This window comes from Lissotriton vulgaris, chromosome 12 (assembly GCF_964263255.1).
Source record: "Lissotriton vulgaris chromosome 12, aLisVul1.2, whole genome shotgun sequence".
Lineage (NCBI taxonomy): Eukaryota > Metazoa > Chordata > Amphibia > Caudata > Salamandridae > Lissotriton > Lissotriton vulgaris.
This window is the reverse complement of record NC_141700.1, coordinates 2,735,750-2,755,370: the sequence shown is the minus strand read 5'-3', so window position 1 is coordinate 2,755,370 and position 19,621 is coordinate 2,735,750. Positions and strand designations below refer to the sequence as shown.

At 47.4% G+C, this 19,621-nt stretch overlaps 1 protein-coding gene across 1 annotated transcript in view; it reads left to right on the top strand.

Annotated features, from left to right (window-relative positions):
• The window catches only part of APC2 (APC regulator of Wnt signaling pathway 2), a 218,575-nt gene that overhangs the window by 142,061 nt on the left and 56,893 nt on the right, over positions 1-19,621 (top strand). The window contains exons 9-10 of the mRNA XM_086946654.1: positions 962-1,388; positions 2,598-2,693. Of these exons, the coding sequence (XP_086802780.1) occupies positions 962-1,388; positions 2,598-2,693 (523 nt within the window). The remainder of the gene's footprint in view (positions 1-961; positions 1,389-2,597; positions 2,694-19,621) is intronic.

The window sequence follows — 19,621 nt, the reverse complement described above, 5'->3', positions numbered from 1 at the left end:
TCGAAAACTGAGGGATTCAGCCTGGGAGTTTTCTAGAGGGTGCTATGATTGGCTAAAGTTTGTAGTTTGGTCCCTTTTTAAAAGGACATAGATAGGCTATGAAGCCTATGGTTCATTGCCATTATGTCTATGATAGTAATGCACATTGCTTTATTATGGTACCATAGTGCTCCCACTTTGACGACGGGAAATGATTAAAGCATGTAAATATATGAAAGATACCAATAATGGAGAACTACAGTTACAGGTAAGTATCTCATTTTCTTCCCTTGTACCCTCTGTAAGGCTGTGCTTGCCTCTTTGATGCCATGAAAGGATGTACCTCCCCTAAAGTATGTCCTGAAAGGCTGAGTCTGCTGCTGTGGATACCCTGACAGGCTGTGTTTATCCCCATGGGTGCCTTGAGTGGCTGTGCCTGCCCCTAAGGATGCCCTGAGTGGCTGTGCCCATTGTTAGTGATGTCCTGTATAGCCATTTTTGTCACCGGTGACATCTTGGGTAGTCATGTTTGTCTCCTGTGAGGTCCTGGGTAGCCATGGTTGTCACCTGTGATGTCCTGGGTAGGCATGTGTGTCTCCTGTGCTGTCCTGGGTAGTCATGTTTGTAATCTGTGATGTCCTGTGTAGTCATGGTTGTAGCCTGGGTAGTCACGTTTGTCGCCTGTGATGTCCTGGGTAGTCATGGTTGTCGCCTGGGCAGTCATGGTTGTCACCTGTGATGTCCTGGGTTGTCCTGGTTGTCGCCTGTGATGTCCTGGGTAGTCATGGTTGTCGCCTGTGATGTCCTGGGTTGTCATGGTTGTCGCCTGGGCAGTCATGGTTGTCGCCTGTGATGGCCTGGGTAGTCATGGTTGTCTCCGGGGATGCCCTGAGAGGATGTGCCTGACCCCGGGGATGTCCTTCAGGTTGTACCTGTCCCAGGAATGCTCTCAGATACCTCATCTGCCCTGTCTGCTTCCTAGGTGGAGGTGGTGTTCTGGCTCCTGTCGATGTTGGCCACCAGAGACAAGGATGAGATGGCACGCACTCTGCTCGCCATGTCTAGCTCCCAGGACAGCTGCCAGGCCATGCGTAAGTCTGGCTGCCTTCCACTCCTCATTCAGATCCTGCACGATGCAGACCGCGACGCTGGAAGTCTGGAAGCCCTTGGCTCAGCAGGGCCAGCCGCGGACAGAGGCAGTAGTGGTGGAAGTAAGGATGCCCGCATGCATGCCAACGCAGCCCTACACAACATCATCTTTTCACAGCCTGATGAAGGCCAGGCCAAGAGGGAGATGCGTGTCCTGCACGTCCTGGAGCAGATCCGCTCCTACTCCGAGACCTGCTGGGATTGGCTGGAAGCCCAGGAGAAGCAGCGCGGAGCAGGGAGACGGCCAGAGGGCAATACTGGTGAGTACTGCCCATGAGGAGATGGGGAAAGGGGAAAGGGCAGGACTGGTGAGTACCACCCATGAGAATGAGGGAAGACAACAGAGGGCTGTACTGGGGAGTACGGCCACAAGGAACAGAAAAGGGGCTAGAGGGCTCTGGAATAGCAGCACAGTACAGGGCAGAGGAGGGGACGCTGGTTAACTGAGAGGTTTTGTGTAGAGGAAAGAACAGTGTTGTACAGAAGCTGGAAGGGGTGTAGGAGAGAGGAAGGGGCAGTTCTGGAGGCTTGGGTATTGTACAGAGGGTGGAAGGGGAGTTGGATAGAGGAAGGAAGGGGTTCAAGAGAGAGCAAGAACAAGGTGTTGGGCAGAGGAAGGAAAGGGTGTAGAAGAGAGGAAAGAAGGAGAAGGATGGGGTGTTGTACCGAGGAAGGAATAGATGATGGATGAAGGAAGGGGTGTTGAGTAGAGGAACGAAGGGATGTTGAGTAGAGGAAGGAAGGGGTGTTGAGTAGAAGAAGGAAGGGGTGTTGAGCAGAGGAAGAAAGAGGTGCTTGACAGAGGAAGAAATGGGTGCTTGACAGAGGAAAGAAGGAGTGTTGGGCAGAAGAAGGAAAGGGTATTTGATCAAAGAAGCAGGGATTGTTAGAGAGAAGGAAAGGGTGTTGAAGAGAGGAAGGAATGTATGTTGGCTAGGGGAAGGAAGGGGCATGGTACAGAGGAAGGAAGGGCCATTTGACAGAGTTAGGATGGGGGTTGAGGAAGGAAGAGTTATTGGGTAGAGGAAGAAAACTTGTTAGAGAAATAAAGGAAAGAGTTTTGAAGAGGGAAAGGCAGCAGTGTTGGATAGATGAAGCAATGGGTATTGGAGAGTGGAAAGAAAGGGGGGGTTGGGGAGAGAGGAAGGAAGGGATGTTGGAGAGAGTAAGGAAGGAGTGTTGATGAAAAGAAGGAAGGGGTGTTGTTGAGAGAGGAAGGAGTATTGAATAGAGGAAGGAAGAGATGTAGGATAGACTAAGGAAGGGGTGTTGGGGAGAGAGGAAGGAAGGGGTGTTGGAGATAGGATGGAAGGGGCAGGGGCGTTGGAGAGAGGAACGAAGCAGTGTTGGAGATAGTAAGGAAGGGGTGTTGGAGAGAGGAAGGAAGGGGTGTTTGAGAGAGGATGGAGGGGGTATTGCATAGAGTTTCTGGAAGGTCTGATGGGATATATTCCTCTTTTCCACTCCAGTGCCAGTTTCCATAGAACCCCAGATCTGCCAGGCCACGTGTGCTGTCATGAAGTTATCTTTTGATGAAGAGTACCGGAGGGCAATGAACGAGTTAGGTACGTACCGTGCTACAGGATATTAATGGGTAAGCAATGACCACTACAGGCCAGTACTGAGTAAGCAAGGATACTATGGCCTACCCTGAGGGTCTAATGACTGCTAGAGGTCAGAAGTGAGATAGCAATTAATACTACCGGCCAGTGCTGAGTAAGAAAGGATACTATGGGCCTACCCTGAGTGAGTAATGAGTGCTACAGTGCTTTCCTAAAGGAACAATGACTACTACAGGCCAGTGCTGAGTAAGCAAGGATACTATGGCCTAACCTGAGGGTGTAATGACTGCTAGAGGTCGGAAGTGAGATAGCAATTAATACTACAGGCCAGTTCTGAGTAAGCAAGGATACTATGGGCCTACCCTGAGGGTCTAATGACTGCTAGAGGTCAAAAGTGAGATAGCAATTAATACTACAGGCCAGTGCTGAGTAAGAAAGGATACTATGGGCCTACCCTGAGGGTCTAATGACTGCTAGAGGTCAAAAGTGAGATAGCAATTAATACTACAGGCCAGTGCTGAGTAAGCAAGGATACTATGGGCCTACCCCGAGTGAGTAATGAGCGCTACAGTGCTGTCCTAAAGGAACAATGAGTACTACAGGCCAGTGCTGAGTAAGCAAGGATACTATGGGCCTACCCTGAGCCAGTAATGAGTGCTACAGCGCTGTCCTAAAGGAACAATGAGTACTACAGTCCAATGCTAAATGGGGCCAGTACTACATGCTTGTCTTGAATTAGCAGTGAGTGCTACAGTCCACAGTGAGTACTGAATACTGAAAACTACAGGCCTGCCCTGAGAGAGCATTGAATACTGCATACCTGCCTTGAGTCTGCCATGAGTGCTACGTGTCAGTCCTGAAGGAGCAGTGAGTGCTGTGGACCTGGCTTGATTTGACAGTGAGTACTACTGGCCTTGCCCGAGGGAACTGCGAGTTCTACAGAACATCCTAGGTGAGCTGTGAATACTACAGGCCAGTCCTTAATGAGTACTCCTTGCCGGCCCTGTGCGAGCAATGAATATTCTGATGGATACATCTGCCTGTGGGCTCCTCACCTTTTGGATCACCCCCATGCGCAGCATTCCACAGAAACCTTTCTCCTCAGCTCTCCCACATCAACGAGGACGTCACAATGGAACGGCTCCACACGCGACTCCGCATGACATCATCGGAGCCATGAAAAATCTCGCCAGCAAGCTGACGGCAGTTCCCTTTTTTCTGCACGGTTGACACGTAGCGGTTTTTCCCAGGGCTCTCCATTTCTGGGAGTGTCTTTGTTGCGAGTCCTAGTGTCTTTATAGAATCGACTATGGCCGCTCAGAGAAAATCTAGTTTCAGGCCATGCAGGGAATGTGGGGGCCAGATGTCTATCGCTGACCCTTATGAAGACTGTGTATGGTGTCTCTCTTCGGACCACGATGTTCAGGAGTGTTCATCATGCAGGCGCATGAATCCAAAAGCGCTGAAAGAGAGGGAGGCCAAACTATTCATGGCCAAGGCCAAGAAGCAAAAAAGGGGTGGAAGAAGGTCGAGGTCCCGTTCCAAGTCACTGACTCTGCATACTTCAAGGTTGTCAAAGAAGCACAAGAAAAGGGGACGCCATAGGTCTTGCATAGTTTGTCGAAGGATGCAACGCCGAAGTCGGTGCCCCAGTTCCCAGGTGTCATCGGAAGGATGAAAGGATGAACTCTCTCCATCTCGTTCTCCTGAGAGGACTCCAACCCCATCTCCTGCACCAAGAGCAGTGACTCCAACAGCTCCAAGAGAAGCAACGCCTCCACAGTTTTCTCAAGCCGACCACTCCACCTCTGGCTCCACAGCCAGAACCAAATGTGTTGCCTCCTCAAGCAGCTTCAGAGCCTGCAGTGCTGGATCCATTGTGTCCTACCTTCCCTACTCCAGGGACGGATCTATCACATTTTTTAAATGCGATGTGCGGCTTGTTTACCAGAGCGGCATACTTACTAGTGCGTCTGTTGGCCCCATGGGTACACTGGCATTTACTCTGGGAGGTTTCCCACCTCATTTCCCTGAGGCAGCTCTTAAACCTTTTATGCCGATGGCTCCAGGGAGTTGGCCTTTTCCAACGCCAATATTTTCGACACCGGAACCATCTCTGGAGGGACGAGTGCCACTGGATGGATCTTCTCCAGCGCTGTCTGGTTCTGAACCGGCGCTGACTGGACCTCGACCGGCGTGGACTACTGTTCCGGTATATCTCCCTTCAATGCCGCTCCCGAAGTCTCTGGCGCCGCGTTTAGCGCCACCGACACCTGTCCCGAGGATGAGGTCTTAGAGAGGCACAGAGGTTATTAGAAGAGGAAGAATACCAGGGAGGGACTGAAGAGGCTGAGGAAGGGGAGATTGTGGATCCTGTTCAGAATTTTGAAGGTTTGCAGGAGGCTAGTGACCTAGATACCTCTCGTGAATGGGAGCTGTCATCTCCAAAAGGTCTCCCAACGCAGGGGGTGACATCTTATTAGGCCGTGATCCGGAAGGCAGTGGATCTGCTGGAAATGCCTTTTCCAACAGCAGAATTAAAATATAACATCTTGACAGTGGTGCTCCATCCTGCTTCCTACATCTCAGAGCCTTTACTCCCTTTTAACGAGGCCTTGACTGAGCCCATTCTTGATGTCTGGCAGAAACTGATGTCTGCTCAAGCGGTGTCCAGGTCTGTGGTTAGGAGGTGCAAGGTGGTTCTGGGTGAACCTTGATTGGTCATCCAGGCTTCGTGCTCCTCGAAGCAGTCTGCAGGTTCCTTTCCATCTACACCTGCAGATAGGGAGTCGAAACACATGGAGCAATCTGCGAAAAAGGTATTCCCGTCAGGCAGTATGGTCCTCAAGTCAACAAATGCCACATGCCTTTTGGGTTGCTACATCCACGCCCTTATTATTGACTGCCACCAAAACTGCTTGAGGAAGTTCAAGGGCATTTGTGGAGGTACTGACGGATGCCCAAGCTGCGGCCCACCAGGTAATACAGTCTGGTCTGGACACTGCTGATTCGGTTACCAGTGCGATGGGATCGTCTGTGGCTACCAGTAAGCACGCTTGGTTACGGGGTTCAGGTTTCTCTCCTGATGTCCAAGCCACCTCGTTAGATCTGCCAGTCAGGGGACCGCTCCTGCTTGGGGCCCAAGCGGACTTGGCACTGCAGCGCTTTAAAGACAGTAGTGCCACGGCGAGGTCTTTAGGCCCAGGGGCTTTGGGCAACATCAAACGTTTTGTGGTTTGGGGAGGAACTTATCCTTTTGTGCCAAGCAGCAGCCGCAACAACCAGCAAATCCCTTGTGCAGATCTTACAGGGTAGAAGGGCAGAGGTCATCTGCGGGGTGCAGCACAACAGCAAGTCTCCTCCTCTTCTTCCCTTCCAACTGGTGCAGCAGGGAAGCAGCTCTAGCTCCACCATCCTGGAGCATGCTTGTCCCGTGGGAGGACGGGTGTCCCATTTTCTCCAACTTTGAAGGTATTTTACTACAAATCTCTGGATGTCGAACATCGTGGGAAATGGGTATGCCCTACCCTTCCGAGAGTTCCCTCCCCCTTACCCTCCATGCCAGGGTTTGTGTACGAAAGAGCACCTTCTGCTCCTCCAGCAGGTGATTCTGTCATTACTACAAAAGGGTGCGATCAAGATGTTTCCGGAGCAGGAAATGGGTCTAGGATGCTACTCCTGGTACTTCTTGATTCCCGTAAAGGCCGGTCGCTTGAGGCCGATTCTAGACCTCAGCATTTTGAATTTTTACCTCATGCATTAGAAGTTCAAGATGTTGACTCTGGCTCAGGTACTTCTTGTGCTGCAGCAGGAAGACTGGATGGTGTTGATCGATTTACAGGATGCGTATTTTCACATTCCCATCCTGAAGTTGCATTGGAAGTATCTCCATTTTATGCTGGGGTCTCAACACTACCAGTTTGCAGTCCTTCCGTTCAGCCTTACGTCCACACTTCGGGCTTTCACAAAGGCGACGGCAGTGGTGGCACCACATCTCATAAGGTCGGGGATTCCTTTTTCCCCTATCTGAACGACTGGCATCTCAAAGCAAAGTCACCAGAGATGGTGTTGAATCATTTGCAAGTAACAACACAACTGTTTTCAACTTGGGGTTTTCGATAAATGTATCAAAACCTCACCTGGTGCCCTCTCAGTGCAACCTGTTCGTAGGGGCAATACTCAACACTACTGTGAGTCGTGACTTCCTGCCTCTACAGAGGATTCAAGACATCCAGGCTATGATTCCACTATTTCAGATTGGAGCGTCTGTTCCAGTCCAGAAGGTTCTGCGCCTGCTTGGTCTGTTTGGTTCCTGTATGTTGCTGGTCAGCCATGCACCTTGGCACATGAGGGCACTCCAGTGGTGCCTCTGCAGAAGTTGTCTCCACACAACAGAGATCTCAGGCAGGTGCTCATAATCACCAGAGACAATGCAGCAGAGCTGTCATGGTGGGGTGTTCCAGGCAACCTGTCCCAAGGGAAGGCATTTTAACCTCATTCTCTGTTGGCCACAGTGATAATGGATGCCTCCACTCAGGAGTGAGGAGGTCATCTGGGGGATCTGGAAGTGAAGGGCTTTGGTCTCCAGAGGAAAGGTTGTTTCACATCAATCTTCTGGAATTGCAGGCGATACGTTTGGCTCTCAAAGCCTTTCTTCCCTCCATTTGTCGGTTCAGGTCGTGACGGACAACACTACCATGTTGCGGTACATCGACAAACAGGGAAGAGTAGGGTCGTATCTTCTTTGCAGAGAGGCTCTGCGACTCTGGTCTTAGGCTCAGGACCATCAGGTTTGCATGATCACAAATCATCTGGTCGGAAAGCTGAATGTGCGTTCACACCGTCTCATTCAGCAGTATTTGGCCAATTACGAGTGGTGTCTCCATCCAGAAGTGGTCCTTCACATTTTAAGGGGGCAGGGGTTTCCTCAGTTGAACCTGTTTGTCACTCACGAGAACGCGCACTGCCCGTCGTTCTGCAGTCACCAGGATCCAACGCAAGGAGCGTTGGGGCACACATTTCAGTTAGATTGGGGCTCACAACTTCTTTACTCCCTTGATTCCTTGAGTTGTGAGGAAGATTTGCCAAGACCGGGCCCAAATCACATTGATCACCCCAGATTAGCAGTGAAGGGTGTTGTACACAGGCGTCCTCTGCCTCTCATCGCGTCCTCCGCTCCATCTCCCTCTCAGGGCAGATCTCCTCTCACAGTTGCAGGGGCAGGTTCTGCACCCCAACCTCCAGAGCTTGCACCTTTATGCCTGGAGATTAAACGGGGCAACCTCACCTCTTTCTCTCTCCCACCTGATGTGGTGGATGCTATATTATCAGCCAGGAGACACTCCACCAAATCTGTCTATTCTGGTTGGTGGTCCCCGTTTGTTAAATGGTGTGGGAGAGATCGATTGATCATTTGCAGGCCCACTTGTCTGATGTTCTGAGTTTCTCTCTTTCCCTAGCGCAACAGGGTTGTGCAGTAGCTACTGTCAAAGGCTACTTGTCTGCCTTGTCTGCTTTTCTCTGTTTACCAGATCAGCCCTTGTTGTTTAAATCTCCCATAGTTGAGATGTATGAAAGGTCTTACAAATAAGTTTCCTCCTACTCCTTTTATCATGCCTCAGTGGGATTTCATTTTGGTTCTCACGCTCTTGATGGGTTCTCCCTTTGAACCGTTACATAAATGTCCCTTAGAATTCCTGGCGTTTAAAACAATATTTCTGGTTGCAATCACTTCTGCTAGGAGGGTGAGTGAGTTGCAGGCTCTTAGCTTCAAGCCTCCATTTACATCATTCCCTGCGGATAAGATGGTTCTTAGGACAAGAGCTGCTTCCCTGCCTAAGGTGGTCACTCCTTTTCACCTAGGGTAATCTATCACTCTACCAACTTTCTACCCTGTCCCACCCTTCTAAGGAGGAGGAGAGACTTCATCGCCTGGACCCTAAGAGGGGGTCAACTTCTACCTGGACAGCAAGTATTTCAGGTTGGGCGACCAGCTCTTCATTGGTTACGTGAGAAAAATGAAGGGCGAGGCTGTTCACAAGAGAAGGCTGTCCAGGTGGATCATCCTCTGTATTAAGATATGCTATGCCTTGGCCAAGAAGGACCCTCCTGAAGGTATTTGAGCTCGTTCCACCAGAGCTAAGTCTTCTTCTTCGGCTAGAGGTGTTCCTGTTGTAGACATCTGCAAGGTGGCAACTTGGGCCACCCTCCACGCTTTTGCACAACACTTTTGCTGAGATTCGGAGGTGAGGAGGGACGGCCATTTTGCAGATTCTATGCTGCAGCATTTTTTGGTAAAGGCAGGCAGGCACCCTCCGCTAAGAGCGAGACTGCTTGGGGATTCAATTCAAAAGGTGAGGAATCCACAGGCAGATGTATCCATCAAAAGAACAAGTTACTAACCTTTGGTAGCGCATTTTCTGTTGGATACAGTATCTGCCTGTGAATTCGTCACTGACTTACCAGCCTCCCCGTTGCCTGCCTACTTATACCGAAAACTGATCAATGTATATTGTTAGACTTGGCACCATTGGCGTGGGTCTCCCTTCCATTTTTAGGCCGAGTAATTTATTACTCGAAACTATTGTGTTGAAACCAACTCTTAAAACCAAGGGCTTTGGGAGACGGATAACGCACAGTGCATGTGCCCGTGCACGCGCTTTTCTCCCGAGCCTCGGCATCACACTTCAAAGGAATTCCTTCCGCTCCTTATCTCCTCAGGCACTTAGCGTCTACGTGTGTCTCCCAGGCTTCTCACAGTGCCATATGTCCTCAGGGCATCACACTTCTAACATGAACGACTGTCTGCTCCTTGGAATGCTGGCATGGTTGCCCAGTGCTGCCTGATCTTCTTCAAAGGCAGCTTGTAAACCGAACTGCCCTCTGCCTTTGCCTTCTGAACTCTTTCTTGGATTTCACACACAGTCCATAGCGCTTCCTTCTACCTTTCACCAGGCACACACACACACCACCAGCCATCAGTGCACGCTTTCACCAGGCGCACACACACACACACACCACCAGCCATCAGTGCACGCATTCACCAGGCATACACACCACCGGCCGTCAGTGCACTCTCTCACCAGGCACACACACACACACACACACATACACCACCAGCCATCAGTGCACGCATTCACCAGGCATACACATAACCGGCCGTCAGTGCACGCTTTCACCAGGCACACACACACACCACCAGCCGTCAGTGCACGCTTTCACCAGGCATACACACCACCGGCCCTCAGTGCACACTTTCACCAGGCACAGACACCATCAGCCATCAGTGCCCACATTCACCAGGCACACACACCACCAGCCGTCAGTGCACGCTTTCACCAGGCACACACCACCAGCCATCAGTGCACGCTTCCACCAGGCACACACACCACAAGCCGGACAGGTACACACACACCACCAGCCATCATTGCATGCTTTCAACCGGCACACACACACCACCAGCCATCAGTGCACGCTTTCACCAGGCATACACACCACCGGCCGTCAGTGCACACTTTCACCGGGCACAGACACCATCAGTCATCAGTGCACGCTTCCACCAGGCACAAACACCACCAGCCGTCAATGCACGATTCCTCCAGGCACACACCACCAGATGTCAGTGCACGCTTTAAGCAGGCACACACACCACCAGCCGTCAGTGCACGCTTTCGCCAGGCACACACCACCAGCCATCAGTGCATGCTTCCACCAGGCACACACAGCACCAGCCGGCCAGGCACACACACAGCACCAGCCATCAGTGCATGCTTTCAAAAGGCACACACACAACACCAGCAATCAGTGCACGTTTTCACCAGGCATACACACCACCGGCCGTCAGTGCACACTTTCACCGGGCACAGACACCATCAGTCGTCAGGGCACGCTTACACCAGGCACACACCACCAGCAGTCAGTGCACGCTTTCACCAGGCACACACACCGCCAGCCACCAGTGCACACTTTCACCAGGCACACACACCACCAGCCATCAGTGCACGCTTTCACCAGGCACATACACCACCAGCCATCAGTGCACGCTTCCACCAGGCACACACACCACCAGCCGGCAGTGCACCATTTCTACAGGCACACACACCACCAGCCATCAGTGCACACATCAATTGTTAACGCATCCACAATTAACTATTGTAGCAATTGCAGTGGCACACTTTACTTTTAAACATATTCATCTAAAGCGCAGCATGCCACCATTCCCTCACACTCAGCACCCTCCCACACTCTGCAATGGAACATACACTCCAAATACCACTCAGTGCCACATAATTGCACGCCACATAATTACACTGCACTCAATGCAACATACATTTCAAATACCACTCAGTGCCACGTAGTTATATGCAACATAATTACACTGCACTCAATGCAACATACACTCCAAATACCTCTCAGTGCCACATAATTAAACACCACATAATTACACTCTACTGAATGCAACACACACTCCACACAATACCACTCAGTGCCACATAACTATATGCTACATAATTACACAGCACTCAATGCAACATACACTCCAAATACCTCTCAGTGCCACATAATTAAACACTATATAATTACACTCTACTGAATGCAACACACACTCCACACAATACCACTCAGTGCCACATAATTATATGCTACATAATTACACAGCACTCAATGCAACATACACTCCAAATACCTCTCAGTGTCACATAGTTATATGCAACATAATTACACTGCACACAATGCAACAGACACTCCAAATACCACTCAGTGCCACATAATTACACACCACATAATTACACTCTACTGAATACAACAAACATTCCAAACAATACCACTCAGTGCCACATAATTATTATTATTTTTTAAATGTATTTCTTTCTTTTTTTTTGTCCTTATTTGCCACCCAAATTCTAAACAAGCAATCTGTTGAGTTTAAAAAGCTTTGTGCTGCCACAGTTATATCAACTGGAGGGGACAATAGTGGAACCTGCACCTAGTCCCTCAGCAACTAAGCCTCAACCACAACGATCACCGGGGTAAGAGACATACAGAGGTAACCGTAGTACAGCCAGAATGTTGGTGTAAGCATGTATATACAGCTTTGCCATATTTCTGGGCTTAGTGGCTTAATCATTGGACCTGGGGAAGAAAAAAAACAAAAAACCCCAGTTACTCAATGATCCCATTTCAACAAACGCCAGAAAGATGTTTTCTCTGGGTTACATGCTCTGGCCAAGATCCAAGAAGAGCTCCAACATTCCTGTGGTCTTCTTCAGCCTTTGTCACCCTTTGCCAGCTCTGGTGGAAAGCAATCCATCAGTCAATTTTCCATCTTCGAGCCAGCTCTGCAAGCGGACGTGCTGGCCATCCTGTAGTCATTAAAGTCGGGTTCGCCCTCTGATCCGTGCCCCGCCAGGGTTCTGGGAGGAGCGGCGAGCTTGGTATATCAGGAGGTCACTCAGGTTGTTAATCTGTCTCTGGCCTCTGCCTCTGTGCCCATCTGTTGGAAACAGGCGAAATTACTTCCCCTGCTAAAGAAACCTGGCCTGGACCCTCTAGCCACATCCAGTTATCGTCCGATATCGCTGCTCCCGGCATTGGCGAAGGTCTGTGAAAAGGTTGTCTTCAGACAACTGAATAATTTCATTGAGTCCTCTAAAGCCCTTCACCCGGCTCAATCGGGTTTCAGGGCGGCTTTTAGCACTGAGACGGCCCTGGTGGAAGTCTCTGAGGCTATTAGGGAGTGCCTTGACGGAGGCGGCAGAGCGGTCCTGGTTTTGCTGGACCTATCTGCCGCCTTCGATACGGTACCCCATGCTCTGCTGCTGAATCGGCTGGCAGAGGTGGGACTGTCAGGCTCGGTTCTGGCCTGGCTGTCCTCATTTCTGTCGGAGCGGACGCAGCAAGTATGGATACCTCCTTACGCCTCGTCTCCCAAGAAGCTCAGCACAGGGGTCCCTCAGGGGTCGACGTTGAGCCCTCTGTTGTTCAACATTTATATGACTCCGTTGATCCATCTGGCTGAGCAGTGGGGAGCCAAAATAATGGCGTATGCGGACGACACACAGCTGTTGTTTACCTGGCCTAAGAACTGCTTAGATGCCAGTGCCGTCTGCTCCTGTCTATCTAATGTCTTTCGGTGGCTCCTTTCAGCCCAACTCAAATGTAACGAGGACAAGACAGAGCTGTTGTTTTATGGCAACTTCCCGGCCAATTTTAAGGATCTTATTTGGCCGCCTGATTTTGCCTGTCCCAGCTCTCTCAGAGGCCTGGCCAAAAACTTGGGGGTCTGGTTTGGACAGGATCTCAGGTTTGAAGTGCATCTAAAAAAACGTACGGCGACCTGTTTCCTGACCCTTAAGTCACTAAAAAGGTTCCTCCCACTGCTTCATAGGGAAGCAAAAGAGACGGTTCTGCGTGCTCTGATCTTATCAAGGCTAGATTACGCCAACGCCCTCTTCAGCGGTCTCCCTAAATACCTTATCAATCGAATGCAGATCATTCAGAATGCTGCGGTTCGACTTTTATTTCACCTCCCGAGAAGAACTAGCGCATCTGCCCATCTCCGAAAGCTCCACTGGCTTCCTGTGGCCCATCGTATTGTGTTTAAATCACTGGTCCTGGCCTTTCGTGCCTTGCACCAACAAGGACCACAATACTTGCACAAGAGGTTTACTTTCTATATTCCTAGCCGTGCACTCCGATCAGCTAATCTCCTTCTGATGACTACGCCTAAAGTCAGATATGTGAGATTGGGTGGTCAGTCTATTTCTGTCCAAGCAGCTCGGTCGTGGAATGCCCTGCCGCTCTCTTTGCGAGCTTCAGCCACATTGACAGAATTTAAGAAGGGGTTAAAAACCCACCTTTTTAATCTCAGTATCTAATTGCTTTTTTCTTTCTCCTTCTGGTTTTGGCCCTGTTTAAGTTCACATATCGCGCCAGGATACTCTGTAGTAGCAGAGCGCGTAATAAAATACTTTATACATACATACATACATACATACAACTTAGAAACCTGCAAGGCGGCATTATACCAGTCAGTGATAGTAGGGGGAGAAGGGTCTTTCCATGTCTTGCATATCTCCCTCCTAGCAAGCAAAATAGAGTAAAAAATGAACTTCCTCTCAGAAGGGGGAACTCCTTCCACAAGACCAAAAATTACTGATACACGACTCAGGGCAATATTGGAGCCAACCGATGCAGAAAGACAGCTGCTTATATCATGCCAAAAAAGAGACAGATGAGGGCAGTCGAAAAACATATGAGTGTCCGAGGCGGACAATAGCCCACATCTCGCACAAGCCACTGTACTTCCAGATGAAAATTTTGACAACCTAAGTGGTGAATAGTAAGCTCGATGAATGGTGAAAAGATGGTTCCTGCGAAGCCATGCAGGTTTCACAATGTCCCACATCATTCTACATGACGTGCTCCAAAGATCTTGCAAGTTAACGTTGAGCAGAAACGGGGACCAAAGTGTATCCGGCAGTATGAATTCACCGTCTATTTCTTCCAGAATTAAATTATACCAGACTGAGATCTCCTTTTTGATTGGAGGTTTATCAACTAATAGTGTTACAAGTTAACTATATGCTCCCAAAGGGGGTTTATTTCTCCGCTGATTCTGAGCAAAATATGCACGAGACCAGCTGGAAATTTGCAAGTATTTAAGCCTGGAGAAATTCGAGCCAATTCTATTGCTTAAACTGTCCCAGGGGAGCAAATTGCCTTCATGCAACATAATTACACCGCACACAATGCAACAGACACTCCAAATACCACTCAGTGCCACATAATTACACACCACATAATTACACTCTACTGAATATAACAAACATTCCACACAATACCACTCAGTGCCACATAATTATATGCTACATAATTACACTTCACTCAACACAACAGACACTCAAAATACCACTCAGTGCCACATAATTACACGCCACATAATTACATTGCACTCAATGCAACATACACTCCAAATACCACTCAGTGCCACATAATTAAACTCCACATAATTACTCTGCACTCAATGCAACGTACATTCCAAAGACCACTCAGTGCCACATAATTACACGCCACATATTTACACTGCACTTAATGCAACATATACTCCAAATACCACTCAGTGCCACATAATTACACGCCACATAATTACACTGCACTCAATGCAACAGACACTCCACACAATACCACTCAGTGCCACATAATTATATGCTACATAATTACACTGCACTCAATGCAACATACACTCCAAATTCCACTCAGAGCCACATAATTAAACACCACATAATTACACTCTACTGAATGCAACACACACTCCACACAATACCACTCCGTGCCACATAATTATATGCTACATAATTACACAGCACTCAATGCAACATACACTCCAAATTCCATCAGAGCCACATAATTAAACACCACAGAATTACACTCTACTGAATGCAACACACACTCCACACAATACCACTCAGTGCCACATAATTACACATCACATATTTACACTACACTCAATGCAACATACACTCCAAATACCTCTCAGTGCCACATAATTACACATCACATAATTAAACTGCACTTAATGCAACAGACACTCCACACAATACCACTCAGTGCCACATAATTATATGCTACATAATTACGCTGCACTCAATGCAACATACACTCCAAATTCCACTCAGTGCCACATAATTAAACACCACATAATTACACTCTACTGAATGCAACACACACTCCACACAATACCACTCAGTGCCACATAATTATATGCTACATAATTATACAGCACTCAATGCAACATACACTCCAAATACCTCTCAGTGTCACATAGATATATGCAACATAATTACACTGCATACAATGCAACAGACACTCCAAATACCCCTCAGTGCCACATATTTACACTCTACTGAATACAACAAACATTCCACACAATACCACTCAGTGCCACATAATTATATGCTACATAATTACACTGCACTCAACACAACATACACTCCAAATACCACTCAGTGCCACATAATTACACGCCACATAATTACACTGCACTCAATGCAACATACACTCCAAATACCACTCAGTGCCACATAATCAAACTCCACATAATTACTCTGCACTCAATGCAATGTACATTCCAAATACCACTCAGTGCCACATAATTACACACCACATATTTACACTGCACTTAATGCAACATATACTCCAAATACCACTCAGTGCCACATAATTACACGCCACATTATTACACTGCACTCAATGCAACAGACACTCCACACAATACCACTCAGTGCCACATAATTATATGCTACATAATTACACTGCACTCAATGCAACATACACTCCAAATTCCACTCAGAGCCACATAGTTAAACACCACATAATTACACTCTACTGAATGCAACACACACTCCACACAATACCACTCAGTGCCACATAATTATATGCTACATAATTACACAGCATTCCATGCAACATACACTCCAAATACCTCTCAGTGCCACATAGTTATATGCAACATAATTACACTCTACACAATGCAACATACACTCCAAATACCACTCAGTGCCAAATAATTACACACCACATAATTACACTTTACTGAATACAACATACACTCCACACAATACCACTCAGTGCCACATAATTATATGCTACATAATTACACTGCGCTCAACGCAACATACACTCCACATACCACTCAGTGCCACATAATTAAACTCCACATAATTACTCTGCACTCAATGCAACGTACATGCCAAATACCACTCAGTGCCACATAATTACACGCCACATATTTACACTACACTCAATGCAACATACACTCCAAATACCACTCAGTGCCACATAATTACACATCACATAATTACACTGCACTCAATGCAACAGACACTTCACACAATACCACTCAGTGCCACATAATTATATGCTTCATAATTACACTGCGCTCAACGCAACATACACTCCAAATACCACTCAGTGCCACATAATTACACGCCACATAATTACACTGCAATCAATGCAACATACACTCCAAATAACACTCAGTGCCACATACTTACACAGCACTCAATGCAACATACACTCCAAATACCACTCAGTGCCACATAATTACACTGCAATCAATGCAAAATACATTCCAAATACCGCCCAGTGCCACATAATTACACGCCACATAATCACACTGCACTCAATGCAACATACACTCCAAATACCACTCAGTGCCACATAATTACACACCACATAATTACACTCTACTGAATGCAACACACACTCCACACAATACCACTCAGTGCCACATAATTACACACCACATAATTACACTCTACTGAATGCAACACACACTCCCCATATTACCACTCAGTGCCACATAATTACACACTACATAATTACACTGCACTCAATGCAACATACACTCCAAATACCACTCAGTGCCACATAATTACACGGCACACAATTACACTCTACTGAATACAATATACACTGCCCATTTTACCACTCAGTGCCATATAATTACATGCCTCATACTCACACTCTACTCAATGCAACATAAATACACTTTATCTATCAGTCTATCTATCTATCACCCTCAGTCTATCTATCTATCTATCTATCTATCTATCTATCTATCTATCTATCTATCTATCTATCTATCTATCTATCTATCTATCTATCTATCTATCTATCTATCCATCCATCCATCCATCCATCCATCCATCCATCCATCCATCCATCCATCCATCCATCCATCCATCCATCCATCCATCCATCCATCCATCCATCCATCCATCTATCTATCTATCTATCTATCTATCTATCTATCTATCTATCTATCTATCTATCTATCTATCTATCTATCTATCTATCTATCTATCTATCTATCTATCTATCTATCTATCGCCCTCACTCTATCTATCGCCCTCACTCTATCTATCTATCGCACTCACTCTATCTATCTATCGCATCACTACAGCATCACTCAGCACCACCAAAGCATCACTCGGGGGTACCACAACATCACTATGCGCTACCACAGCATCACTGAACACCACAGCATCACTTGTCGCCACCACAACATCACTCCGCGCCACCACAGCATCAATCTTTGCAACCATTCAACAACTGGTTCAAATATGTTCTCTCAATGTTTCAAGCTTCATTACAAATGTCACAAAAATATGTTAATAGTTCACTTCTGTTCTTGGATTTTCATCACAATAAAATACAATTAACATAATCTTCACAAAAGTTATTTACCAAAACTTTTGCCATTATAAATTACAATAACTTAAGTATTAATTATTAAAAAAATAAAAGCCATTTTTATTTGTAATATCAATACATCTAAGTCACGTAAATACAACACATATTGCATTACAAATGCTATAGGTGTCACATTTGTGAAAGTTAAAACTATTGGCATTGTAAATGACAAAGCTATTCAATTCACTATTTTCCAAACCAACACATAAATAAAAAATGTGTCATTTACAATACCAATAGCTCAAACTTTCCTAATGCGAGACCTATTGCATTGCAAATGCTTGTTGTTACTGTTGCCGCATGTGTTTTGCTGGTGTTAGCTGATCAGAGCACTGTGCCACTGCCAATCAGTGCCACAGTACAAGTGCTCCCTGTACAAAGTGTATATGTTGATTGGTTTCCATGATTAGCTTATTTGGTTTACTGTCAGACCCCAGTAAAGTGCACTAGGAGTGCCAGGGCTTGTAAACACAAATGCTGCTGGTGGGCTTGCAGCACTGGTTGTGCAACCCACAGAAGCAACCCTGGAAAATGTGTCTAAGGTCTGCCATTGCAGAACCTGCATGCAGTCTGGTACTGTTATGCTGACTGCGCAAGTGCACCTACTTGCCAGTCCCTAACCTTCCCTTAACTTCATATTAGTCACCCCTATGGTAGGCCCAAGGGCAGGGTGCATTGTAAGCATAAGGTAGTACAAACCCTGATGCGTGTGGCATGTCCTAATAGTGAATTACAGCCATTTTCGTTTTTCACTATTGTAAGGCTACCTGTTCTCCATAGGCCAGAATGAGCTGTTAGAATTGTTACATCCTACGATCCTAACAGAGTCAGGTAACATGGTAGAAATTCGAGTTTAGTATGCCTGAACTCAGAATAATAAAATACATCTTTTAGTAAAGTTATTTTAATGTTCTGTGTTTGCAAATACCACATTTAGAAAGTTGGTATTTGCTTGCCTAACCTTTTCAGCCCGCCTCTGCTATGGTGTGTATCTGCTGTCTGGTTTCTGTGTGTGACAGGGCTGGGGAATTCCAGGAGACAGGCTGGGCAGCCAGGTGGTGAATAGGAAGATTACACCAGGATGGTTGGGAGGAGTGCCCCTTGACTCTGAATAGGGCTGTGCTCTGCCACCACAATGCTGGCTCCACCCCCTGTGGAGCGTCTGATGTCTCTGCCCTGCACCATGAAAGAAGAAGGCAGCCTCATGTCAACAAAGTGCTCAAGAACTGGACTGAAATAGGCAAAGCCCCCCTGGCCTCAAAGAACAAAAGATTTGTAGTATAAATATAGGAGCCCTGCTCCTAAGAAATTAGATCCTGCTTGAACCAAGAAGAACCTCTGCCCGACAAGAAGGAACTGAGAAAGCTGCAAGGAGGAGTACTGTCCCTGACCTGGGGATTGGCCTGCAGTGGTTGCCTTGCTGTGAGAGGAGAGGAAAAGATTGAAATATACTTTATTCTGCTTGTACTTCAACTATCTCCAAGGGCATGTGGGTGAGCTTTCCCCCGGAACGGAGTTCCAGGACTATTGGACTCCTCCTGTCTTCGCTAGCGAGCTGCTGGACTTTGCACGATCTTCTTTGCCGCTGGAGCCGCGATCTCAGTGTGCCTCGTCCCCCCCGTCTGCTGTTAACCCTGTGCCCGGCTGCCCCATCACCGTATGACTCCGCTCTGTTC